Source organism: Petaurus breviceps, unplaced genomic scaffold (assembly GCF_028583685.1).
Source record: "Petaurus breviceps papuanus isolate PSGF00001 unplaced genomic scaffold, PetGlider_PUasm1.0 90205, whole genome shotgun sequence".
NCBI lineage: Eukaryota > Metazoa > Chordata > Mammalia > Diprotodontia > Petauridae > Petaurus > Petaurus breviceps.
The window spans coordinates 480,510-507,324 of record NW_027187196.1 but is presented as its reverse complement, the minus strand read 5'-3'; the positions used below and the strand labels follow the sequence as shown (position 1 = coordinate 507,324).

Below are 26,815 nucleotides of genomic sequence, written 5' to 3'. Positions count from 1 at the left end.
TTTATTTTCTGTGCAGTAATTCATGCCATTCTACAAGAAGGAAAGCAGCTATCCTGCTCTATTCTTACTGTCCTTCATGATTCAAGGAACATATACACAATGATCATTATTTCTGAAAAGATCGATGTGTAACCAACAGTTCTTTCCAAGCCATGCTCAATACGTATAAATGATTGACGTTGTATTTGGTGTTCCAACCTTCTCAGTGCAATCTCGCATTCTCTCTCTCTCTCTCTCTCTCTCTCTCTCTCTCTCACGCACACACACACACACACCCCTTCTTAATTCCTCAGATATTTTTGCCATCAGTTGGTAGCAAAAACCAATCAATCTGTAAGCATTTATAATGTGCCTACTGTGTGCCTGGCACTATGATAATTTCTGGGGACACAAAGGTAAGAATGGTACCATCCCTGCCCTCAAGGAGCTTGTCTCCTAGTATATATAAATAAGTTTATGCACAGTAGATGTATGTGTGGAGCACTAGTGACCGAGGGCATAAGACTTCACCTGACTAGGGTATAGAGTTTTGAAGGAAACAAGGGAGTCTAAGAGACTGAGGAGGAGTGCATTCCAGGCATGGGGGCAGTAAGTGCAGAGTTGCAGCGACAGGAGCTAAAAGGGTCACTTTGACTGGCCACACTTTGAGTGTGGAATGGGGGATAATGTGTGAGAATCCTGGAAAGGTATGTTGGGAGCAGGTTATAAAAGTCTTTAAAAACCAAACAGAGGAGCTTATATTCAATCCTGGGAATGATAGGAAACCACTAGCATTTGAATAGGGGAGTGACTTGATCAGTTTCTCTTTAAGGAATCAGTGTGGAAAATTATGGTGAATAGATTAGAGAGGGGAAAGACTTAAGTCAAAGAGAATGATTAGGAGGTAATCTCAGTGTTCTAGGTGAGATGTTTAGCAGGCCTGAACCAGAGTGATGGCCATATGATTAGAGAGAAGGGAATGGATTCAAGAGATTTTGTGGGTAGAAACATTAAGATTTGGCGATTCATTGGAGATTGAGGTTATATTGAGAGAACATGAAAAAATCAAATATAATGCAAAGAGCACAGATCTAGTTTGCTAGAATAATAGTACCTTCAAGCAAAATTAGGAAGATTGGACAAATGGTGTCTTTTTGGGAAAAGATAATGCCTTCAGGTTTGGACATACTGAGTTTGAGGTGCCTGTGGATATCTAGTTGGAAATTCTGGTAAGTGGTTGATATTGTGGGACTAGATTCAGGAGAGAGACTTGGGCTGACTATATAAATCAGGGAGTCATCTGTTATAGATGATGATTAAACTGGTGGAAGCTGATGAAGTCACCAAGTGACAGTCTAGACTGAGAAGAGAGCTCAGGTCAGAGCCTTGGGTGACACTCACAGTCAGGGGATGTGAAATGGGTGATGAGCCAGCAAAAGTGACTTGGAAGAAGTAGGTAGGTAGGAGGAATACCTGCTGAAATGGTGCCCACCATCTCTGAAATGATTGTATTTCGAAAATGATCCCATGTTGGGTTTTTTTGTTTGCTTTTTGTCAACAAAGGGACTTTGTACATACACAAATAGAAGCTGTTGGCACAGGTAGCTCCTGGAAGACTTAGCAGTGGCCACTCTTTGCAGTCTGTACCTGATTACCTGGTGTTTTCAGCCCCTGAGATCCAGGGTGCCTGTATCAATGAACCTATGAGAGGAGCAGAATGGAACCATCGCCACTATGAGCCTTGTAGATCCTTTCCAATGGCCAGGTGGCTGTGAGAATACAACTCTCCAGGTGACAATGTGTTGGTGTGGTCCTGAGAAAGCAGTTTTAGATTCTTCCCATTTTCCAGGTCAAGGTGGCATCTGGTTGGCTTATTGTGTGATGGTGATGTTTTTCATTCAAGGTTAGCCCTTCCCATATACCATTTCTTTGTCCCCAAGAGTGACAGTCTAAGGCCCAACCTTCTCCACATCCTTTGGGCATGTCTTCTGCATGGAGGGTACCCACTGTCAGCAAAAAGATTGGATTCTGAAAACCAAGATTTGTTGTTTTGACTGGCATTTTACTAAAATAAACAGCTCTTTGTGACTTTACGTTAGTTTGAAATTAAAAAACATCCCCTTCCCCCCAAGGCTTTATTTAGCTCCTTCAAATGCATTCATTTTTAACGTGAGAAATTTATGGAAGTTTGTTTCGGTAACTTTTTTGTGCTAAGTTAAGCAGCATTGTTTATAAATATTGTAATGCAGAGACAACTATATGGAGGAAGCTCTTATGAAGAAATTACCTTTAGTATTAGAACTAAGCATATTTCTTCTGTTCTTGACATGCTACAATATTCTATAGCATTTTTTTATACTTGGATATTGTACAACAGTTTACTGGGACTGAACTGGCCTCCTATGGTTTTCTTGGCATTCAGAAATCTTCATTTTATCATTAATTACTCACACAAGCTTTTGCCAGTGGGAGGTACTTCGATGTTGGATTGCCTCTGATGTTGCGTATGACCATGGCCTGATTGGCCCAAAATGCAAAATTTCCTGGCTTCAGTGATTGCAGCTCAGTTCTCCGGATGAGCTGGTTAGTAGGAATTTCATAATCGCCTTCCTCCCTCTCCAGTGAAATAAAAGGATTCAGTAGAAAGAGGAGTTAGGAAAGCTGAGTTTGTTTATCTCATTTTAGCCTGTTTCCTCACCTATCAGTCTTGGATTTTAATATATATACTACTTAAGCCCCAGAGTTGTTTTGAGAATCTAATGAGATCATTTTTGCAAAAGTTTTGAAAACTTTTAAGTGCTCTATGAGGTTTTCAGTTATTAGTAATAATGATGATAATGATACCAAGAAAGGAATGACTAAATAAAAGAGTTCCTGGTACAAATTTCCTACACCCTTTTGTACTTAGGTAATTTAGCCTTTTGATTTAATTTAAATTGAATTCATGCCTTTAATATTTTCTTATGTGCATAATATTTTCTTATGTGCACATGGACTCTGTTGGCATCAACAGGTTCACCAATGTTGGTAGAGGGTGAAGGGGGCCACTGTTGCATCAGCCTTCTCTATGTCTTATCTTCTCTACTTCTCAGTGACTTAGAGAAAGGGAGATCTCCTAGATGATGTCTTGAGCAAAAATTCTTGTCTCTTGTCGGTCAACAGGCAAGTGGGATGTTGCATGTTGGTTCTAATTTATCTGTTGTAACATTCCAAAATGTGCAGTTGCAAACCTTGTGGTAACATTAAACCTTTGTCTTGCAGATTCTAAACCACAGGGTGAAAAAATCCCATACCATCAGAGAGTATTGGTATCCAATAGAAAGATTGAACTTAGTCTGGAAATCTGTTGCCTTAATTGTCATATATTATCCCTGCCATTCTTTCCCACAGCTAAGTTATCATAGTTACTCCTGTGACCTCAACTCCATTGGAACTTCCCTCCCTCCCCCAATCTAATGGATTTCCAAATTCCCCTACTTGGCCAGCCTCCCAACATCTCTGTGGCTCACTTCTTTTGGTTTTCCACTCTGTCAGATATTGAGGTGCCTGCCCATATAGAGCTCTGCTGGTTCTAGACAGACATTAAACTCAGTAGTCAGTAGCTTTTGGTCAAGGCTCCTTTGTAGAAGAGTCTGACTTGTGATCAGACAGACTTTGGGTGTTATCATGATTCCAGGCCTAAATAGTTAGGGTCAACTGGAGAATCTACACCAGGGCAAAATAGCATTCTTCTCTTCCAAAGGATGTCAACTGGTCTCCCTATAAGAGATTTATACTACTGTGATTAAAAAAAAAAACACAGTTAACTCATTCTTCCATGGAACAGATTAGAGAGTATAAAATAATGTAAAAAGAAATACCAGGTAAGCTCATTTGCCTTGCAAAATACCTACCAATCTAATGTATTTTTTGTTTGTTTTTTCCCCAATTTCATTTGCAGGATGTGTGCGGTATTTGGTGGAACCTATTGTCTTAGCCATGCAGTACAGTGCCTTGTAGTGGACAAAGAATCTGGAAAGTAAGGATAATAGAAGTAACCTTCCTTTATTTACACACTGAACACAGGTGAAAAATGCTCAAGTCGATTAAAAAAATGATTCTTCAAAGATCCTCCTTGGTATTAATAACATATCAACCTTGATTAAAAGTAATTTGTGTATAGGTCCTCCAGAACAAGGAAAGTGGGTTCAGAATATAGAAACTAAATTAATTTCCCTGCAATATTACTACAGCTCCTGATCACCCAAGCTTGGAAGACAAATCATTTCAGCTGCCGGGGGGCTGGTGATGAGTGATGTTAGTTTTCCTTGTGGCCTTACCTACTCTAATTGATTTTCATCAGATGACAACAAAGCCCTCTGTTATTGCATTTTTAAAAATGGAGCTCACCTAAAGACTCATCAGATTAATCTCTGCTGATAATGCATGTCACTCCAAGAGAAAAGACTTTAATGAGTTTTTAGGTAGATTGTTGTCATAAACTATGCTGCCCTCTTATCTGAGGATAAATTCTTTTACAACAGTATCAGGCCTGCAGGCAAGTTTAGAGTTGAAATGAGAGAAATATGCCTACTTTTTTTTAAAACTCTGAAAATAATTTGCACTTCTGTATATTATCAGTATTTCTATTACATATACATTTCCAATTAAGTTACAAATCCTTGAAAATAAGATTGTAGCATTGTCTGAGATAGACTAAATGAAGTATTAATCTAGGTTTGTTTTTTCCAAAAGAGTTTGGTTGATACCTTCTTTTTAATGCCACAGCCCTTTCCAGATGTGTCCTACCTTCCTTTGTGACCCATAACACATAACCAAAACTGACCAAAAGAAATGGCCATCTAACTTAATATGTGGTATTTTGTTCCTGTATTCCTATATAACATCTCTGTTAAAGGAGAGGAATGGGTTTCACTACGTGTTCTCTTTGAGCAAGATTGGTCATTGTGATTACTCTAAGTTTGGATGGCCTTAACACGCGCATTGTGTGCATCATTCTCTTGCTTCTACTTGTTTTGCTTCACAAGTTCCTATGAACCCTTGTTGTACTGCTTTGAGTTTTTCATACTTGTTAGTTCCCAGGGCTATTTTGTGGTTTTAAACTAAAAATCTAAATTCTAAGATATATGTGTGTATGTGTATGGGTGTACATATATGTATATGCACATTCATATGTGTGTCTTTATATATATATATATATATATATATATATATATATATATATATGAAAGGAACTGAATCAAATATAAGACTAAGAGCCAGCAGGTAAAAGGATATGAAGAGGTAATTTTCAAGGGAATAAATTATACTATCAATAATCAATCATATGAAAAAATTCTCCCAATCACTAGCAAGTAGAAAAATGCAAATTCTGCCTCATAATTATCAGACTGGTCAAGATGACAAAACATTAAATGACGAATGTTGGAGGAGCTATGAGAAACCAAGTAAGCTAGAATTTTACTGTTGGTAGAGCTGTGAATTAGTCCTGCCATTCTGGAAAGCAGTTTAAAACCAGGCCCAGAAAGTTACCAAGCTATATGTACCCTTGACTCAGTTATATACTACTTCTGGGCTTAGACCTCAAAGAAAACACAAAAAGTTCTCTATGTACAAAATTTATTTATAGCAACTCTTTTCATGGTAGACACAAATTGGAAAGTAATGGAGTTTCTTCCTTTTCGGGAATGGCTAAAATAATTATGGTATAAGAATGTCACAGGATATTATTGTGCCATAAGAAATGATGAACTGGACAGTTTCAGAGGAAACTGGGAAGTTCTTTGTGAACTGATGCAGAGCTATGTGAGCAGAACTAGGAGAACGATTTATACGATGACAACATTATAAAGAAAAACAACTTTGAAAGCCTTTAGAACTCCACTCAGTGTAATGTTAATCGTTGAGTCCAGAAGAGGAAAGGTGGAACAGACTGCTTGCCTCCTGCTAGTGAGGTGATGAACTGAAAATGCAGAAAGGAACATATGTTTTCCAACATGACTAATGTGGGGATTTGTTTTGCCCGTCTGTGTCACTGTGTATTAAGGGACTTGGTTTTGTGGGTTTGTTTGTTTTAGAATTTTCTCAGTTGGGATGGTGGTAGTGGGAGGGACTGATTAAATTTTTTTAAATACTCATTAAAAGATTTTCATTACTATCTCAGTGGTTGTTAGGAGTGGCTTCACAGTTAACGTTTCCGTTGCCCTGTTAAGCAGAAAGTGACACACATCTCAGATGACTGTGAAGAAAAGCCATCAGATTGTATAGTACTTAAGTATCTTGCTGAATTGAAGGTTCTATGTTATAACTTTTTAAGATGTTTTATAAATTTTCCAATAATTTTGTATACTTTAATAACTTTGAAAGATTTTTATTAATTTCCAATAAACTAGTTTATAGTCCAGGGACCAAAATTTTTGAGCCTTAGGAAAGAAAAAACATGACCCTATTAGAAAACTCTTTCATTTGAACTTTCTTTATTAAAAATATTTTATGATGTAAGATAAAATTGACATATTGGTTTAAAGATTTATAAGGTACATTTTGTGTCCTAAAAAGTGCAAAAGAAAGGTGCTTTCTAAATTTAAAATAATAATGCACATTGACACATCTATGCCTATGGGCCTCACTTATTCCTGAATGACTCATGAGCAACTCCAAGGAGGCATAGAAAGAAATAGTTGTCTCTGTAACATGCAGAACCATTTTTTCCTATTACATACAATTCCCATTGCTGAGCGGGCAGAGAATCAATCACTTACTTGGCATTTGTTTGCCTGTATCCTTGTCTGGGCTTAGTTGCAAACTTGTATGTAACTCTCAGGCATATGAACAATTTGGGTGACCAATTTTATTTTTTAATTTAATAAGTTTTATTGATGTCTTTTCTTTTTATATGTTATTCCTGAATATTCCCCTTCCCTGTTGAACCCTCTATGATAGCAAAGTTATCTTAAATGAATCAATAGTGTGACTGCATCTGACAATGTATGGAACATTTTGCCCTTATAGTTCCCCACCCCTCTATAAGAGGAGAGGAGGTATGTTTGTATGACTGGCTACTTTAGCCAATCACTTTGACTTCTTTTGGTGTTCTTTTTATTATATGATTGTAGCCATTGTATGTTGTTGACCTGATTCTGTTTATTTGACTATGCATCAGTTCATGGAAATCTTCCCAGAGTTCCCCAAATTCCTCATGTTCATTATTCCTTATTGCACAAAGATGTTTCATCCAACCTTTGGTTCAGCCGTCCCCCAAATAGCAACCACCCATTTTGTTTCCTATTATTTGTTACCACAGAGAGTGCTCCTGTGACTATTTTGGTATTTATGTGGGGTTTTTCTTTCAGTCTTTAAACTCTTTGGGCCATATATCCAGTAGTCTGGGATTTATTTGCTGGCTCAAAATATATGAAAAGTTTAACCATTTTTCTCTCATAATTCCAAATAGTTTTCTAGAACAGTAGGAGCACTTCACAGCTCCATCAATGATGTATCTGCCTATTTTTCTACATCAAATTTCTCCTACCCCCCAGACCTTCCACCTCTCCCCAAAACTGACGTTTTGGTTTTGGTTATCTTTTTTTTTTTTTTTGCTCTGTATAAAGTAAAACCTAAGAGTTATTTTAATTTTCATTTCTCCTATTAGTGATTTTTCAGCTTGTTTTATATGGTTTTTAGTAGCTTACGCTTCTTTAAAAAGTGTCTATAGTCAGGGTGGCTAGGTGACGCAATGAATAGAGCACCAGCCCTAGAGTTGGGAGGACCTGAGTTCAAATCCGTAACACTTACTAGCTGTGTCACCTTGGGCAAGTCACTTAACCCCAATTGTCCTGCCTTCCCCCCTTCAAAAAAAAAAAGTGGCCATACTCTTTAACTGCTTAACTTTTGGGAAATGGCTTCTGGGAATTTGACTTTATGTTGCTTGAAATATAAGATTTTTCTTAGTGAAATTTGGTGCAAAGATTTTTCTCTTAGTCACTAATTTATTCCCCTATATGTATATTGATTTTGCTCATGTGCTCCGTATTTTTAGAAACCTGGCTATCCTACTGTGGTTCTGTACTTGCCTTCAAGCCTGCCTTCATTTTGGCCTTGCTCAGTTACGCTGTCAGAGGATCTCCTCTCTGCCAGTTGTAGATACGACAGACAGCTGGAAGTGGGAATATTTATAAAGAACCTCTAGAATTTATAACTGTGGGTTTAGGATCCAATGTTGGATCCCAGAGTAGACTAGAGACTATAGGCCTTGGTTATTCATTACATGGCATTACAAAAATGAACTTGGCAGATCTTCTAGGAGTTTCAGGTATTAACTTTCATGATATTTGAAATTGTTGCTATTCATTATGAAGTATTTGCGTATTTATTCATTTATTTATATTTTGCATATTCAAAACACCAGTGCTTTCCCATTACTTCTCTACTCTGCCATTTAAAATCCTTCACAATCTGGATCCAACCTTCTTTTCTAGTGTATGATGTATTACTCCCCTCTACATCCTTTATAATCTGGCCAGACTAGCTGACTTGTTGCTCCCTACAACAATCTGTTATGTACATCCATGGCTTTATAAAAGCTGCCCCCTCTCCTTAGGATTCACTCTTTCCTCACCTTCACCTCCTAGAGTCCCTAACTTCTTCCAAAGCTCACCTGGATGAGCATCTTTTTCAAGATCCCTCCAGGTACCAGGGCTTCCCCATTTGAACTTAAGCTTCAAATTGTATTAACCTCTCTGCATATTTACCTCTCTCTCCTCCTCCTGCCTAGGATGTCGGCTCCTTACTGATACTTAAGGGCAGGGAGTGTTGAGTTTTGGGTTGTCTTTATATCCTTAGTGCCTACCATAGTGCTTGGTATGTGGTAGGCATTTCATATTATAAATGTTTGTTGATAGTTCACATTGTCTGGCAGAATGCCGAAATGCAAAAATAACATAGGCCAACTAAGTGCTTAAAAAGAGCTGAATTTCTCCCCAGCACTGAGAAATTTGACTGGCTTAAGGTCTTGAGCACATCTTCCAGGTAGAGTACTTTGCAGGTACTTTAAACTGAAATTTGTAAATGTTTATCAATTGTTTTAAGCATCTGAAGCAAAAGAATATATATTTTTTTCATTCCATTCTATTGATTGCTTCTTTCTCTCTGCTCTCCTTAGGAGGAAATATTGCTAAAAGGGCAGATTCAACTTTTCTCACATGTTGAATAAGAGACTTAGGCTGCTTTTTACCTTGACTGGTTGAAGCTAGAATTAGCAGAGTATTCTTCTTTATATGATGATCACACATGGAAACGGGGTACACAGTTGGGGAGAAGAAAGACAGGACATTGTTGAGACACTTCGCTAGAAGAGATGGATTAAGTCAGCCACATGCCTCTCTCTGCTTGTCTCTTCTTTGTCTTTTTCATGTTTCCCTTTCCTTTTTCTTGTGTGGTTCTTTTCTGCTACCATTTCAGGGCTGTATCTTCTTGCCATGTTCTCACACTGAACTCCTGCTGACTCAGAGGAGAAGCCTTGCATCCCCTTGTCAAGTGACTTTTTTTTTCTATCCCGCTCTGCTGACCATGGCAAACTCCTGTCAATGAGATTTGTCAGTTTACTGGTACAGTACTTGCTATTTAGACATGGCAGTAAATGACCTTGGACCAAGTAACTTGTGTGACCAACAGTTTGGATCTAATTACCTTCTCTAGTGTTACATGTGCATTTCAGCTGTACCACTTGCTAGATTTCCTGCTCTGCCCATTTCTGAGACATCTGCTCCTGATGTTCAGTATTAACTATGCCTCTTGCTGATGCCTGGTCGTGGCCCAAGGATCAGGAGAATCACAGTCAACTCCGTTGTCTTCTTGGGAAAGTTGCTTATGCCCTCTGTGATTTTGTTTCTCCCTATCTAAAATGGCAAGAGTCGGATAACTGTCAGCCCTTTGCATGTGAGTAAGACTGGAATCAGTTCCTCACTTTTCAAAGGGGGTGTTTCCAGTCTGGGCCCCTAGTGAACTTTTGGGCCAGTTTCAGATAATATTGGAAGAAGCTGTTTAGGCGGCCTGAAATTCATTCCAGCTCAACAAATATTTAAGCACCTCGGGTATGAAAGACGTTTTGCTGGGCACTGGCAATACAAATGAAATGGAAAACGTACCATGCCCTCTTTATTCAGCTCTAAAGGGCCTGGGGACAGAGAGGGGACACAGTTTAGAAATTATCTCTCTGCTCATGATTTTTCAATGATTGTCTAATTAAGATACTTACTAAAATAACTACTGTTTGCAATTGCTAGTCGTTTCGTACCCCTCCTCTACACTATCATTTCTTTTCTGATCTATTTCTAGTTTGCTTATGGAGATTTACACACAGGATTAGGGTTAGAATGCTTTGTATCAAAAGTAACACCTGCCTAGACTTCCAGAATCACTGGATGTTAAAGCTAGAATGGACCTTGCAGGTTATCTGGTTCAGACCCCCTCATCTTAAGTAGCAGGTTACTGAGTCCCGAAGGGCACACATGACTTATTCACGATCATACAGCGGTAATGGGAAAGCTGAGATTAGAACTAAAGTTTCCAGATTCCATAGTTCAGTGGTCTGATCTCTTTGTTTCTTGTTTCTCCTCTTTAGTCGTTTTCATTTTACTTTTCCTCTGTACTATTATCTGTTCCCTGCACTCTCACTCCAAGTTACATCTCTCGGTTTTTCTCTGTCTATCTGTCTCTGTCTCTCCCTCCCTCACCCTTCTTTCTGCTAACGGATTTGTTTACTCAAGCTTTCTAGGTTCTGCTTTAGCTTGTTCACTGCCCATTTTCCTTTCTCTTGTTATTTCTCTAATTTATTCTTTAATTTCTCGAAGAACTTTATTTGCTCTTTGTGGGACCATTTAATAAGAAGAGACTTCTGTGTGTAAAGCACAATGCTAGATACTGGGAGGAGAGACCAAGCTAACTAATGGATGAGTCCCTCCTTCATAGAGGAAGGAAAGCAGGTTAACACATAGGCACCAATGTGTACCATGCTACTGGACTGTGAGTATATAGTTCAGACTAGAATGCAGGAACAGTATATAAGATTGAGGATAGGATATGCAAGGTTGGAAACAGGAAAGCCATTTCTGACTTAGAGATCTTCATTCAATGAGGACAAATGCTCACAGTACCTTGCTTGATAGCATTTTATTTTAATTGTTTCAAAACTGTTGTTTGCTATTCTTTTCTTATAAAAAAACATTTTCCAAGGTCTGTTCAATTTTTGTTCCTGTTCAAGTGTGCTTTCTTTTTTGGACCAAATTCTAGTTGAAGGATTTTTGTCCTGTTGGGAAGTCAATTTTTTTCCTAACCATAATTTTGAACAAATTTTTAGATTCTTAAATAATTGCATCAGGAAACTATATATTTGCAAGGATTAATTTATTTAGAGGAAATATCTAGAAATGTACCTGTGTAAGCATCATTGTGAGGTATCAGCTTGATCACTGAGCACCTATAACTATTTGTTTTTAAAATTCCCTTCTATATGCTGTTTTGGGAGCCTAGCCAAGGACCTCAGTCAAATCCTATATGTTAAATACATTAATGGCCTCTTCCCATTCTGAATTTTAAGAATTGTTACTCCCTCAGTATTCTGGTTTCTTTTCCTGTATCTTTATTACTTGAGTGTTAATTTTAATTGTTAATAGGATTCCTCTGATACCATGTAAACTTTATGAAAACCAGGATTCTTTGGTTTTTCTTTATATTCTTATTGCCCATCACAGTCCCTGACACATAGTAGGTGCTTAATTAATGTTTGTTATTGGGTTCCCAGTTCAGTATTTTCATTATTATTCTTATTAGGCCAGATATGTTGAGGTTGGCCTTGTATCTGATGAAACATCAGTTCATATCACAGGTTCAAATCATGTCTTGGTCCTTGAACCTTAGTGTTTAATTGTGTTACTTGGAGCTAAGACTACCCAGGTTGAAACTGAGCAACTTTGGTCATCACCTTCAGTGCTTCTTTAATTGTGGATAGAGACTCCATGGGGTCGTGAAAAATTTGGCAATAGTAAAAGGTTTCTCAACGTGCACTGACCAAAAATTAATTAAAAATCAAACGCATAATGAATCCGAGGAGTTTCTGGCAGTGCTTGCCCATGTTGTATCATGCAGCTTCACTGCAGCCTTCGTTCTGAACACACAGCATGTGCACTTTGCACTGCTCATGCCCTCAGGCCACATAACACCAACCACCACTGCCAAACTGCAAAAGGGGGAGAAGTTTAAGAAGTCCTGACCTGAATGAATAATGTCACATTCAGCCTCATCCAGAAATTTCACTGTGAATGATCACACCCTATAAGATCGTCTTTGGGTGGCATAGGCTTATTTGACTTTCCAGTCACTTTGTTGTGAATGACCTGCAATAGTTTTGATGCTATAGCTTCTGAAATCAGGGCCTTCTGATTACCAGAGGCCTACTGCCAAAGAAGCTCTAACCTCACTTGGGGAGTCCACAAAAAAAGGTTGATTTCCAAGGGTTAAAAAAAAAAAAGACACTTATCCCAGGGGAGGGGGGGGGAAACCAAATGGAGGAGGGAGAACACCTTGTAAAGTCTTACACTGGCACCCCCACTTTAAACTCATGCCACTTGTTTCTGTCTCATCTGTTCCTTTATTTTATTTTATTTTACTGCTTTTTCAAGGGTAATTGGGGTTAAGTGACTTGCCCAAGGTCACATGGCTAGTTTTTTTTTTTGTGTTAAATGTCTGAGGTCGGATCCGAACCCAGGTCCTCCTGACTCCAGGGCCGCTGCTCTATTTACTGTGCCACCTAGCCACCCTGTTCTGTTCCTTTTTTATGGTCATCTGAACTAAAGGAAAGGAAAAGACATTGGTCAATAAGGGCAGTTTAAAAAGAGGGAAAAAAATCAATTCAGAAGAAAATAAAACCTACAAACTTTTCACCCAATACAATATCAAAAAGTAAAAGAACATATAAAATGTGTGAACTGGTGGTTGAATAGAGTCAACAATGTCTGATGATGTATCATTCCAGCATCTGTTGGCTCAGAGTTTGTATCGATGTTATAAACTTGATAGTTGTTGTATCAACAATATCTTTACTCTTTTTCATAAAAGAAAAAACAAAAGCCTTTGGTTTCCTAAATTGTATAAGAATCCTTTCAAATGTAAGATTTGTTGATTTGTTTTTATTTCATAGGAGGTATTTGTAGTATTTCCCCTCCTGCCCCTGTCCCCCTAAAAAACAAAAAATCCCAAGCCCTGTGCCTACTTGGCTGAGTAAGTATTTTTACAAGATGAGAGCTTCTATTCAGTAAAACATGAACAGAAAAGGGAAGAAAGAGCAAAACATTTTAAAAGTTTACTAAAACAGGTAATGTAGTGTAACTTAAGTATGAAAAGATGGTTAATGGGTCAAAAATTATTTTATTGCTTGCCATTATGGACCTGACTGAACCGTAGTGGGCTTGTGTGTGTATAGCACCCCATTATGCTATTTCTTTAGGCAAATACAAATTGAATTCCTTTCTCTATCAGTCTTCTCTGTTAGTGTTCTCGCTTTTAATGCCCTTATGCCCAGTAGATATTGCTTATTTGGCTTATTTTCGAAAGATTTAAGATAGTTTAATTTATACTAGTATATTTCAAATATGGTTACATTAAAAATAATTGCTCACATTTTATGTGGAGCAAAGTAAAAGTGCATTTCCAATCAAATAATTCTGGCCCCAAACTGTGGAGCTGTGACAAATGTAAATTTATATTTCCATAATAAAAAGCTATAGCAAACACACAGTCATTTACATACGGTTCCTGAAATATTGCATCCGGGCTTTGTCAGTGCTGGTAAGTCCATTTCAAGGATGCCACCCTTAGTCCATTAGTTTGGATAATGAGCCCTATAAAGTACATTTATAACTTGTGGCACTGCAACGGGATGGATTCTAATTTTCATCCTTTTATCTAGACACATTGAAAGAAGGTCAATGGAGGGTTCTATATGATTCATTGTCCCAACACATTGCAGATGACAGAGACCTGATAATGTCAGTGCAGAAGTGTTTTCCTTATTTGGAAAGAGCACTTGAAAGAAATCTTCTTATGTTCATCCTTTGAAGTAAAGTGGAGACAGATATTAAAAGAAGCTCTCGTCTTTTTCTCCCTCGATGCAAACATGATCAAGTATGTGACCAGATAGCTATTCTTGAACAAAAGCAAAAGCAACACTTAACAGAAAAATAAAAAGCCCTCAGTGGCTTTTACTGCCTTTGCTTGTTATAACATGACATTTAATCAACTTTTTCCCCCAAAGCCTGTTTGCTAAACAATAGAAAAGGTTATAATTATGTATCAAGTGCCCCAATTTTGCTGCTTATTTATTAGAGTATACAAAATTGTTTGAGTAGGATTCGTCCCTTACTTTTTTTAAGAAGACTTTATAAAAAGCAAAATGGGACAGCATTATGCAATTGAGTATGGGTCCCTTTTGGAAAATAGAGATTATATATAATTTTCTATTTCATTGTCAACAGATTATTTCTTTTTATTGATGCTTGAACAAATGCTCACCAGGAATTTCCAAAGCCCATGTGAATCATTTCCTCTGGAAAAATTAAATGCATGTTTGTGTGCATGTATGTGTTTATATGCATGCAAATACAAGTAGTACCTATAATTTTTTTCATGTGAGGAGCTGCCACTATAAGGAAGTTATTCTACTAGTCATATTGACTTAGATCATACCTCTAGCAAATAGCAGAGGCAGATTTTGAATTTAGCTATTCCCAACTCCGTGATTCTTATCCAATCCATTCCAATGAACATTTATTAAGCACCTATTATGTGACAGGCATTGTGCTAAGTGTTAAGGATGCAATCAGTAAAAAGAAAGAAGGAAACTCCCTGTTCTCAAGGAACTTAGTCTGGTGCAGGGTCTGGGTTAGGGGGCTGGGGGGAGAGAGAGACAACACATGAAAGGAGTCAGGAAAGTGGGGGGCGGGGAACACCAGGGATTACCCAGTGGTAGGAACGTCTTGTTCTGTGGAGTTGAAACCAGGCAGAGCAACAGTTGCAGAGAGTGGAGAGAGCTGGAAGGACCAGGAGATCTTCAGATAAATAATAAATGAAATATTTCTTCACCATGCAGGTGGTATGGTCTAGAATCAAGAATAACAAATTCTTGGAGGAGTGGAAATATTATAAAACCAAAATAGAGCAGTCTGGTGGCTGGCGGGGGGTGCAATGAACAGAGTCCTGGACCTGAATTCAAATAAGGCCTCTTGATACTTCATGTCGCTCTAACCCCGAACAAGTCACCTTGCCTCTGCCTCAGTTTCCTCATCTTGAAAATGAGGTTCATAATAGCATCTCCCTCACAGGGTCGTAAGGATCAAGTGAGACAGTATTTGTAGAAGGTGCTTTGCACACGGTCTGGCACATAGTAGGCACTAGATAAATGCTTATTCCCTTCGCCTAGTATGGTTTATTATAAATGAAAATAGTTTGTCTGCATCTGAATGAAATAATTTTAGGGATTTTTTTTAACCTTTTGAAAACACATTTGTGTCTTTTGGGGGGCAGGTAATCTTGCAAATTGATTTATAACAGAATCAATATCTAAATCAATTTGTTTTAAATTCCATATCTTTGTTCTCTTTTTCTTTTCATACAGATGTAAGGCAATCATAGATCATTTTGGTCAGAGGATAAGTGCGAAATATTTTGTCGTCGAAGACAGTTACCTTACTGAGAAAACCTGTTCAAATGTGGACTACAGGTAAGGGCTTCCTTACTGCACAAGCTCAGGTGGGCGAAAGCAAAGTCCTGAATTTATAGCCACCTTTTAATGGCATCAAGGGCAGTCTTTTATTGGCATCAAATGTGTGAACACATGCAGAAGACTGCAAGCTGGGTGCCAAACCCTGGCTATTCTTAATTCAATTTCTTTCTCGAATTAGTGTCATTTCATATATTGTTCATGAGTCAGTGCATTAATCTAAGCAGAACTAGCCTTCTGCAGGAGTTCTTCAGTGTTAGCCTTTGCTTTGCAACCCACATGTCCAGAATAACAAGAGAGGGCTTCTTTGTTTCTCTATTTTGAGTCTATAAATATATCACCTATTGAATGTCAGTCTCGAACTTCTTGGTTTGTCAAATTACAGGCAGATCTCAAGGGCAGTGCTTATTACAGATCGATCTGTTCTGAAGGCAGATTCCGACCAGCAGGTAACTTCAGTTGTGCACTTTTTTCTAACTTGTTGCTAATTTACTGCAATTATATAGGACACTGTTAGTGAAGCAGAGTTTATTAAGCCTTGTGAACTTGTACTATATTTTTTCTAATGCTTACATTTTAACTCAAGGCAATAATTGATATAAGAGTTTTGAATGCTTGAGAAAATGTTCTCGCTAGGAAGATAGATAGCTAAGTCCTTGCCTTATAGAATAATGGCATTCCAAGAGAGTTGTATTTCAAAGTGAATTTTATCTTTTTTCCAAATTTTATCCTCTTAAATCTTGCCTACATGTTTTCCAAACTGATCCTTGCAACACCACAAAGTAAGTACTGCATGTATTATCCACACAATAGATGAGGAAACCATGGCTCAGAAGAAGGTAAGGTGACTTGCCCTTGGTCCAGAGGAGTTTTAATCCAGTTCTCTCCTAACTCTCAATCCAAGCCTTTTGAAAGAATAATAATAATTGTAAAAAAAATTAATTTAAATTAAAAAATTAAAAATTGAGCATTTATTTTCTCTCATTCCTGCTTCCTGAAAAATAAAAACAAAAACTTAACTCTTGGAACAAATTACATAGTGAACCAAAACAATTTTTCTGCCCTGCCAATTTGACATAAGGGTTATATCGACTTGGGGAAAAATATCCCAACAAATTCAATTGGAAACTGAGATTTGCAGCCTCATGACATTACTAATGCCATCATTCCTATTCTGAGAGTTTTTCTGTACTTTCCTCCCTTTGAGATCTCTCCCCCACTTTGGTTCCTTTCACCATCCCAGTTTCACAGATATTTTTCCCACACCAGTTGACTCCCTGACTACACTGATATATTCCAGGAATTCGTTTCCCTTTCTACTTTTCTTGGTATTTATGGTGATTTATGTATGCTACAATATCCTACTTTTTCAAAAGGTACTGCTGTCAGACATGATTTGTTTTGGACAACTCGTTAGGTTTGTAGTTACCTGTTATAAAAAATGAATTAATTCTTCCTCCTTATCAATTCTGCTTAGTTCATGGTAGATCAGTCTTTATGAAATTAAGGAATATTTGTGCGGAAATGCTGCTACAAGGCTGATTGCCTAAGATGACTAGGTTGGCACATCTGTTAAGATATCTTTCAAAGGAGAATGGTGTTTTAATAATTCATCATTCTATAATTATTTTACAGTATGTAAGTATTACAGTATTATAAATCTTCTACTATCCAAAACTATTGATTATGGGCCAGTTACCCTTCTGCAATGGTCTGCTCACCAGGAGGCCCTTATTCCAGGTTAATCACAGGTCCAGACCCCACCTAATCGTTAAAAAGCCTTGTTAGCATGTTGAAGCGACCTTTTCTATTGTGAATAATAGTGAAGCAAATGAGAAGGAATGTGAGAAATATAGCTTTTGAGTCCACCATTATGCAAGCAGTCAACCTAATACAGTCAGATTCCCAAAATAAAGAATTTCCATATTTATTCTTGCAGTGATGCTTGAAATATAAACACAACATTATGGATTCAGGCTACAGATCAGGGCTTTGCTGTCTCCCAGTAGGGATATAGGCTGCTGAAAATAACTATTATTTTTAGAGATTGATAACCATATTCTTTAGGATATTGTAATCTACAGGGCAACCAGGATGTGACAGCCATTTCATGCTTATTGGAAAATTAAAGGAAGATAAAATCTCAGTAGGACTTAGCACAGTGAATGCTATTTGATCATTTGAACTCTAAATTTCTTACTTCCAGGGACTTATCTGAATCTACTTCACTAACATATTCCTTCAGTTAATTTTGAAGACATTTGTTTTAAAACGTTTGAGCATCTATTTACTCATTTAAAGTTACTACCATCTAATACTTAAATGGATTTAAGGTTGGCAGCCTTTCCGTGATTTTATTCAAAATGAATTTTTTTTAAAGACATGACTTTAAAAGCAAGTTTGAGTACATTTCAGAATTGATGACATAATAATAGTACCTTCTTATCCTAAATAGAAAATATTATTTAAAGACTTTACATATAATCATATATGTCTAAAATGCTTTTCTTTACTCATAATCATACAAGTAGATGTGTTATCAAGATACTTGAAATATTCTTTTAACGAACATTGAGCAACTACTCTGTGCAGCGCACAGTGCTCATCACTCGGGAGATAAAGTTGAATTTAAACAGTCTCTACCCTTATGAAATTTTCAGTCTATCAGGGGGATAAGACATACATATAAGCAAATTTGAATTATAATATTAATGTAAAAAATTCATTTGTAGTGCAAGCCAGTGTTATGTGGAATCCATTGGGAAAGTTTCTTACCAACCAGCAGGATGAGGAACAGATTTATGGAGGAGGTGGCATTTGAGTTGGACATTAACAGATATGGAGGAAATTCAATGGAGGAAATTTCAGGCAGAGGGGAACCACATGAGCAAAGCCACAGAGATAAGAGAGTGCAGTGTGTGTTAGGGCACAGAGTGTAGCCCAGTTTGGCTAAAGTATAGAATGCATGAAAGAGAGATTTATGGTCCCAGCCTGCAAAGGCATGCTGGTATTATATTGTGGAGAGCTCTGAATGCCTTGAAATTTAGTCAGTTAATTGCAGGCAGCATGGTATAATGATGAGAGAGCTTGTCTTAGAGGCAGGGAGACCTGGTTTTAAGCTCTACCTTTGATAGTTGCTATATGACCCTAGGTAAGTCATTTAACATCCTAGTGCAGGACATTCCTCCTCTGTAAATTCCTCTACCAATAAAATCCCTAATTGCAAAGAAAGGAACATTCTTGTACTTATCTCTGTGTTTAAATTTGGTTTTCAAATTAAAATCTTATATGTCGGAGTGTTAAATGTTAATGAATATTGAAGATGCTGAGTTTGGGCAGATACCAGCAGGAATGAAATCGAAATCTAATTGCTTCTCTTACTGTGTGTCTGCTTTGGAGATTTCCATTTTGACAGTGCCACCAGTGGAGCCGGGATCTGCTGCTGTCCGGGTCATTGAGTTGTGCTCTTCTACCATGACATGCATGAAAGGAACATGTAAGCACAGTATAATTGTTTATCTTCTATATTTCTTTGGAGAATAAAGGGGATGGCAAGGGGAAGAGGGCCTAATTTCCAAGCAGATCACCTGGTCTTTTGTAAGGGGTTGACTCATGTTTCTTGCATTGTATTTCCATTGGTCCCCAGAGAAGATGAGCCATGTCATCCTTTGCTTTTAAATATTGTGATCTTGCCACACATATATATTCACATCTAGCAGTATCTGTGTCCCCAGGTCTGATTTAAGTTCTACAATGAAAGAATAACATGACTTCCTATAATTTCCTTAGTTTCATTTCCTTTTTTTTTTAAGCAATCGGGGTTAAGTAACTTGCTCAAGGTTACACAGCCAGGTGTTTCTGGGTGTGGTGCTGAGTGTCTGAGCCGGGGATTCGATCCCCCAGGTCATCCCAACACTGCGGCCGGTGCTCTTACTCGCTGAGCCAGCTGGCCGCCCCTCCCTTAGTTTCATTTTCATAAAATTAAGTTGCTTAATTGCTGATTTTCTTTTTTTCCTTAGAATCTTAGCTTCTCACAGTTTCTGATTTCTTTTTATTGATGCTCCTTCCATCTCTGAGCTCCCTGTTGACTTCTTTTTCTTGATGAGAATGAAATTAAGAACGCATTTTTTTCCCTGTTTCTCTACTTCAGTACTTCAGAGTTGTCCCATGGCACACTCGAAGCATTTATCTGCTCTTCTGTGGCTTCTCCATTGCTTTACTAGCAGACAATTGCACCATCAAGATAATCTCGTTTATTAAGCACTCACCATATGCTCTATTCTGGGTGTATCAAGCATTTGTGGAGGATGCAAAAGAGAAGCTGGATCTGGAGTCAGAGCACCTGGGCTCAAATTCTGATTGTGTCATTTCCTACCTGTATAACCTCTCTGGGCCTCAGTTTCCTTCTCTGAAATGAAGGGGCTAGACTAAACCTTTAAGTTCCCTTCTAGCTCTCTCTGTAAACCAACATAGGAAAATGTGTCTCCTATTTTTGCAATGCTTACTATCTTGTTGAGAATAAAGGGCCTAACCACATTAACAAGCTAAAGAATAATACAAAACAATGTCCTGAGTTCAAACATTTTTATTACCATGTTAACTTGCGTAATAGAAACTCTGTGAATTCAAGGTATTCTGTTAGTTGTCAGGATACAGAAACGTGTAATCTACTCTTGAGTCTCAAGGGCCTTATAGTCTTATGGTACAGAGACATAACCTATACCAAGGACAAGATTATATCCAACACATTAGACAGTTTATGGTTCATGCTAGTTGAATGGTACAGTTAGTAAGTGCCATAAGAATTGAGCAGAGGGAGAGCTCACATTGATACGGGCCCATCAGTGAAAGCTTCTGGACAAGTAGGAAGAGCTAGAACTATGCCTCCAAGCAGTGGACAGTACTTGGGTAGGCAGACAGGAGGAGGATGAGCATTCCTGCTCCTAGAAAGTAGCAGCATATCAGGAAGAAAACCTGGAGAAGGAACTTTTGGAAGGGCTAATACGGTGAACCTAGATGACTAGATTCTTCCCAAATGCTCATATAACGTTCACTTTTATTGTTTTTATTGCAATCCTCCATTCTTCTTGTTTATCCCCTGATGACTGTCCCAGGAACATTGGGTATTTGAAGTAGACATAAATTTATGATAGTTCAAATGATGGAAATTATTGAAGTTTCATCACAATTTCTAAGATTGTTCCCGAAATAAAAGGCACTTTCCAGACCCCTCTGCCATACCCTGATCAGTGGGTGGTTTTGACCTTTGACTTTTGAAACTAGCTTTAAAATGATATTATTTGTTTGATCAACCTTTTAACACAGATCTCTGTCCTTTGGATTGTTACTTTTTTTTAAATTTATTTTTCCTGTTTCTTCTTAAGGTAATATATGCCTAGATTACCTTTCCATGATTAGAAAATCTGTTTTTGTCAGCAGCATCCCACCCTCAGCTGTTCTAGTTATTCATAATATTAAGTGAAGTACTACTGTGAGCTTCAAATTTAGAGAAATCAATATCAGAAGTACTTAGAATACCCCTTAACAGAATAGGTCATTGAAAGGTTGACAATGTTTAGTTTCCCCATGGATCTTCCATGGGAAGCACCAAAAAAGTTGACTTCCATGTATTTTTCATGGTAGCTTTTTCTGTAATATAGTCATAATCCATTAGTTGAACTAACACATATTTAGAAATGAAATAACCAAAAAGGTTTCAGAATTTTACACCCATTATCTAATTCCTCTATGACCTGTAACCATATTGTATTTTCCTTTGAAGCTTTTGGTGCAGGAGTTCTGACTTCACTGTTTTCCTCTGGTTCCATGCTTTGATCCTTTTTGTCCCCAAAATAGGAGTGTAAAGTTGGATTGTTCCACTTGGTTTGCTTCCTTTGCCTGCTCATGTTGCTACTCAATTACTTGACTTTTGGGCTTTTTGCCACAGTAGGACTCTGCCACCAGACAGGGGAGCTTCATCCCAAATGCTGGTATTAGTTGGGTGCCCTCTCTGAAGCCTCCCCACGCTCTGGTAAGCTGATCACACACCCCAGGACCTCCACCCTAGACCTCAATTCAGATCTAAGCAGGTTAAAGCAAGAGTGCTTACCCCTCAGACTGGTCACTTGGTCCCCCTACAATATGCAGGCCAGAAGCTGAAGTTGCCATGTGACGGCAGCTGCAGGGCTGCTGTGCCTCAGCTGCTTCTTGCCCCGGGGGCAAAGGCCGATGCGCTCCCAAACTACTGGATCCCAAAGTCCACACTGTACTGACCTCTCACTTTATCCTTAGCATCTATGGGTTGATAATTCTGGAAACAGCCACAGCTGCTGGTGATCTGAAGTCCCTCCAGCCAGCTGCCTGGTCAGGCTACCCTGGGGCTAAAACCTCTGGCTCTAGCAGGGCTCAGCTTGGCTCCCAGAGTGCTGTGCTGGCCGATTCCTCCCGGCCTGCCAGGCTGTTGTCAGTGAGAGGTTAGCTTCTCTGTGTCATTTTGTGTGCTCTGTAGCTCCAAAGTTTGTTCAGAGTAACCTTTTACATGAATTGGAGGGGGTGGGAGCTGGAGCTACGTGGAGGTCATATTTCTACTATGCCATTTGACTCCCGGTTGACATTTTCTGACTGTCTACTTGCTAGATTTAGAAATGGAAGGCCTGTGTTATAGGAACTATTTGTCTAGTGAAACTTCTGGCAGCTGCCAGCAGATAACCTGTGGTACTCTATGTTGGGTTCTGCAGACCCCATGTTAAGTTTTACCCTTAGGAAGAAACATGTAACACACATCCAGCTTTAAAGAAACTTACCTTTGACTACTTTTGTCACTAACTCACTTTGATTAGTGAGTCCTTAACTAAAGCTTTTCTTTCTGCCCAGATCCTCTCCAGACTCCTGACAACCTTGGCCCTTGCTCCTGCTGCTTGCCTTTATTGCAAGTCATAGATGGCATGGCTTATTCACACCACTGCTTTTCCCTCAGTAATTAGCTAGTCTGTCTCCTGAAATAGTACTGTCTTGCTAATCTTAGGGAAGGCCCCGAAACTACCTTTTGTCTCTGTGTAGGTTCTTCTCTCTTGATCTTTCTTCTTTGACATCAGAAACAGAAAAAGTTGGCTGAAAGATCACACTATGTCATCCTTGTGTTCTGCAGTCCTGCTGTTAAGCCACTCTCCTTTGAAGCTTTCAGTTTGTATAGAAGCTATTTTAGAGAGAATGCTAAAGATTACACTTTAATTAGCCATTCCAAAATGTTCCTTAAAGAGATTTTTCCTTTTGTCTTGAACCTTTTAAAAATCAATTAATTTCATGCAATTCAACAAGCGTGTATTAAGTGCCCACTATGTCCATGGCACTAATGGCACTGTGCTAAGTACTGGGTTTACAAGTGGATGGACAATTAGGGTTTGGTGTGTTGATGCAACATTGGGCAGGATCAAAGAAGGTGGAATTCAGTATGGATAAACGTCTAGTCTTATACTTGGATTACAAAATTCAACCTCACAAGGACCAGATGAGAGAATGTATGGCTAGTTTGAAAAAGGAATTTTCAGGCGACCAAGAAAATTCGTATGATCTCTGGGTAAAAAGAGGCCTGGTGGCCAGGATTAGGAAGGTGATAGGCCGCTATAATACATTCTGCCCTAGTCAGTCCATAGCTGGATTATGAGGTTCTATTCTGGGTGACATATTTTAGGAAGGACATTGCTAGTCAGGATAGTGAAAAGCCAAAAAAGAATCTGCTGAAGGAATTTGTAATGTGGAGCTTGAAGAAGGGAAGGTTTAGGGTCGACGGGATAGTTGGCTTCAAATATTCAAAGAATGGGCACATAAACTTATTCTGCTTGTCCCCAGAGGGCAGAACTAGACACATTATTGGAATACAACAGAACAGCTTTAAATGAGTTAGGCTATGCTTTTCTCATCTTGGTACCATTCTATTTCTTTTTCACCATGTTGAAAATGAAAATGTTCATTAGGCTGTCAGGTGGCCCACTGGAGAAAGTGCTAAACATGAAGTCAGGTAAGACCTAAGTTCTAATCCTACCTCAGGTACTTACTAGCTGGGCGAGGAGCCACTTAACCGCTGTCTGCCTCAGTTTCCTCAGTTGTAAAATGAGGATAATAAAAGCATAGGGTTGTAAGGATCAAATGAGAAAAGATGTAATATACTGTTGCATGCTTAAAGCACTACATAAATGCTAGCTATCATTATTATTACTACTGTTACCATTACCAGTGACTTAAGAGTATAACTTTGAGCTAAAATTAACATTATGGACTTAGGTAAATAGCTAAGTTGATATGAATTAATTTCAACTTAGATTCTTTACAAATAATATCTGTGTCTAGAGGAGTTATTTTAGCTTACTCTCTGAATGTCTTTGTTAGAATATGTTTAGACAAGACATTTGGGGAGTTTTTGCATTTACAAATATATTTTATGCATGACTAGTGATAACTGCTCATTTTAAGAAGATTTTTTAAAAATCAAATATGAAAATGTATGGTAATAGGGAAGAACAAATTCTAAGAGTAAAATAGGTTCCATAAATCTTTGATTTGTTTTCATCATTAACTTCAACTGGGTTTTCTAGTGACTGTTTTTCCCTTGAAACAATTACTTAACAAAAGTGTACAAATACACCTGGTCTTTGATCACCTTGTATAAGTGACAGGCATGTAATCGGCATTGGCAGCTGAGTGGAACCAAGCTCCTTCCCTTGTCCTAAAAATGGAGCCTATAATGATGGAATCTTGAGCTAAGCCCATCCTTCTTCCTGCCGGACAGATTACTTGAAGACAAATGTTGGCAACCACTGTAACTAATGCAGTTATACCTGAGTAAATCAAACATAATCAAAATATACACTGATGAGCCTTTGTGACTCATAGCAGCCCCTCAGTGGTAATAAAAAGGGATTTTTAAAAAGTGATGTGAACTTGGGTGATTTATCACTCACTATTTTTTTAACCCCCCAAAAAAGATTCCTTTTTATAAGGTATACTCATGAATAAATTAGTTTATTTCTAAGATTTGTAAAAAAAAAAAAGTACTCTAATTTCGAGAGCACTGAATAAAACCTAGTGAGTTTTCTAGTAAATGTTCAAGTCCTCTCCAGCAACTGAATGCCCAGGGTTTCATTAATCACATAACTTGATATAGTCAATTCTCCATTAATGATGGGGAGATGGAATTGTTGCAGATGTCCTTGTTTTGCTTTATTGTGCTTTTAGAATGATTTCACATTCTCTGAGCATGTCCTAAGTCTGGCAATATAGTGAAGTGACCCATTTGCTACATAGGATAGGATTTGCCATTTGGTGGAAATGATCCATAAATAAACAATCGAGAGTTTTGTTTTGTTTCTTTTGTGAGGGTTTTTTTGCTGGTCACATGCTTTTGTTGTTCAGTCATTTTCAGGCTTGTCTAACTCTTCATGACTTCATTTGGAATTTTCTTGGTGAAGATACTGGAATGGTTTGCCATTTCCTTCTCCAGCTTATTCTGCAGATGAGGAAACTGAGGTAGACAGGGTTAAGTGACTTGCCCAAGGTCCTACAGCTAGTGTGTGTTTGAGGCTGGATTTGAACTCAGGAAGAGGAGTCTTTCTGACTCCTGCCAGGCACTCTATCCACTGCAGCACCACCTAGCTACCCTGGTCACATGCTAGGTTGTAAATACTTGGCAATTGATGATAGTCTTCGACTTCTGTTTCTCCTTTGCTCAGTGCTGTCCTACATAAGCACAAATCCCTTACCTAGACTGCTCTCTGCTTAGGCCTCTCACTAGAGAATGAGAGGACATCATCCACCAAAAAAGATGGCCAGAAATCCAGGAGCATTGACATTTAACATTTAACTCTCTCCCAGTTCTGCTTGGCCACTACAGATGTTACCTTATCCGTGTTTCATGGTGTCTTTGTGGTAACAGTGCCCTTCAGAGTGTGATTTTAACAAGTGAAATGGATTTTGTAGCATTTGGTATTAATAGTCTGGTAGTAAAACTTTGACTTTACCTTTGTTCAGACCTCGCTCACTTTTCAATACCTATCATAAGAACTCTGCCTTATATTATTTTTGTTGTTCTAACTCTTTATTTGCTTTTTTTCATTTCATTTCAGTTTATTCTTTTTAAAGCACATGCTTTTTTATTCTTATTTTTTCAGTTCCAAGTTCTCTCCTTTACCATCTCCTCTCCACAAGTTGTTGATAAGGGAAGAAAAGCAAAACTCATTACCAGTGTGTATGGTCATGCAAAACATTTCTATACTAGGCACATTCAAAAAAAAGTAAAAAGCAAAGAAAAGAAAGAAAAAAAAATATTCTTCAATTTGCTCTATGAGTCATTCAGCTCACTATCTAGAGGTCGATAGCATGTTTCATCCTGAGCCCTTTGGACCTGTGATGGATCATTATGTTAATCAGGAAGTCTTTCCAATTTGATTACCTTTACAATATTGCTGTCACTTTGTAGCTTGTTCTCCTGATTCTGCTCATTTCATTTTGCATCACTTTATACAGGTCTTCTCAGATTTCTCTGAAACCACCCCCTTGATCATTTCTCCTATCACAATAATATTTCATCACACTCATATACTACAACTTTGTTCAGCTGTTCCCCAGTTGATAGGCATCAGTTTTCAATTCTTTTCCACCACCAAGGTGCTGTAAATATTTTTGTACACATGGATCTTTTCCCTCTTTCTTTGACCTCTTTTGGGTATGGACCTAGTAGTGGTATCACTGGGTCAAAGTGTATACAGAGTTTAATAGCTTTGAGGGTATAGTTTCAAATGGCTTTCCAGACTGGCTGGACCAGTTTACAACTTCATTAGAAGTTCTGCCTTGTATTCTTAAGATGCAGCCAGTGTTACTCAGAGTACATTTTCAACTTCAAACTGGAAAAGATTGCAGAGGTAGACTAGAGCAGTGTTTCCCAAGCCAAATTCTACTCTCATTCAGTCAGATAGATCAGTTCTCTACTTCTCACTCTGTCTCCTCCTCTAGGGAGAAAGAAGAAAATAAGATGAGAAAGCAGACAAGAGTCAGGTTTTTTTAAGTTCCTAG

General features: G+C 38.2%; 1 protein-coding gene across 3 annotated transcripts in view; it reads left to right on the top strand.

Moving 5' to 3' along the window:
• CHM (CHM Rab escort protein) overlaps positions 1-26,815 on the top strand; it is a 193,997-nt gene that overhangs the window by 133,916 nt on the left and 33,266 nt on the right. For 2 of the 3 annotated variants that reach the window (XM_069107740.1, XM_069107738.1), the window contains 4 exons: positions 3,920-3,997; positions 15,647-15,751; positions 16,137-16,200; positions 19,151-19,247. In XM_069107740.1, coding sequence (XP_068963841.1) covers positions 3,920-3,997; positions 15,647-15,751; positions 16,137-16,200; positions 19,151-19,247 — 344 coding nt within the window. The remainder of the gene's footprint in view (positions 1-3,919; positions 3,998-15,646; positions 15,752-16,136; positions 16,201-19,150; positions 19,248-26,815) is intronic. The other variant, XM_069107739.1, reaches the window with a different exon arrangement.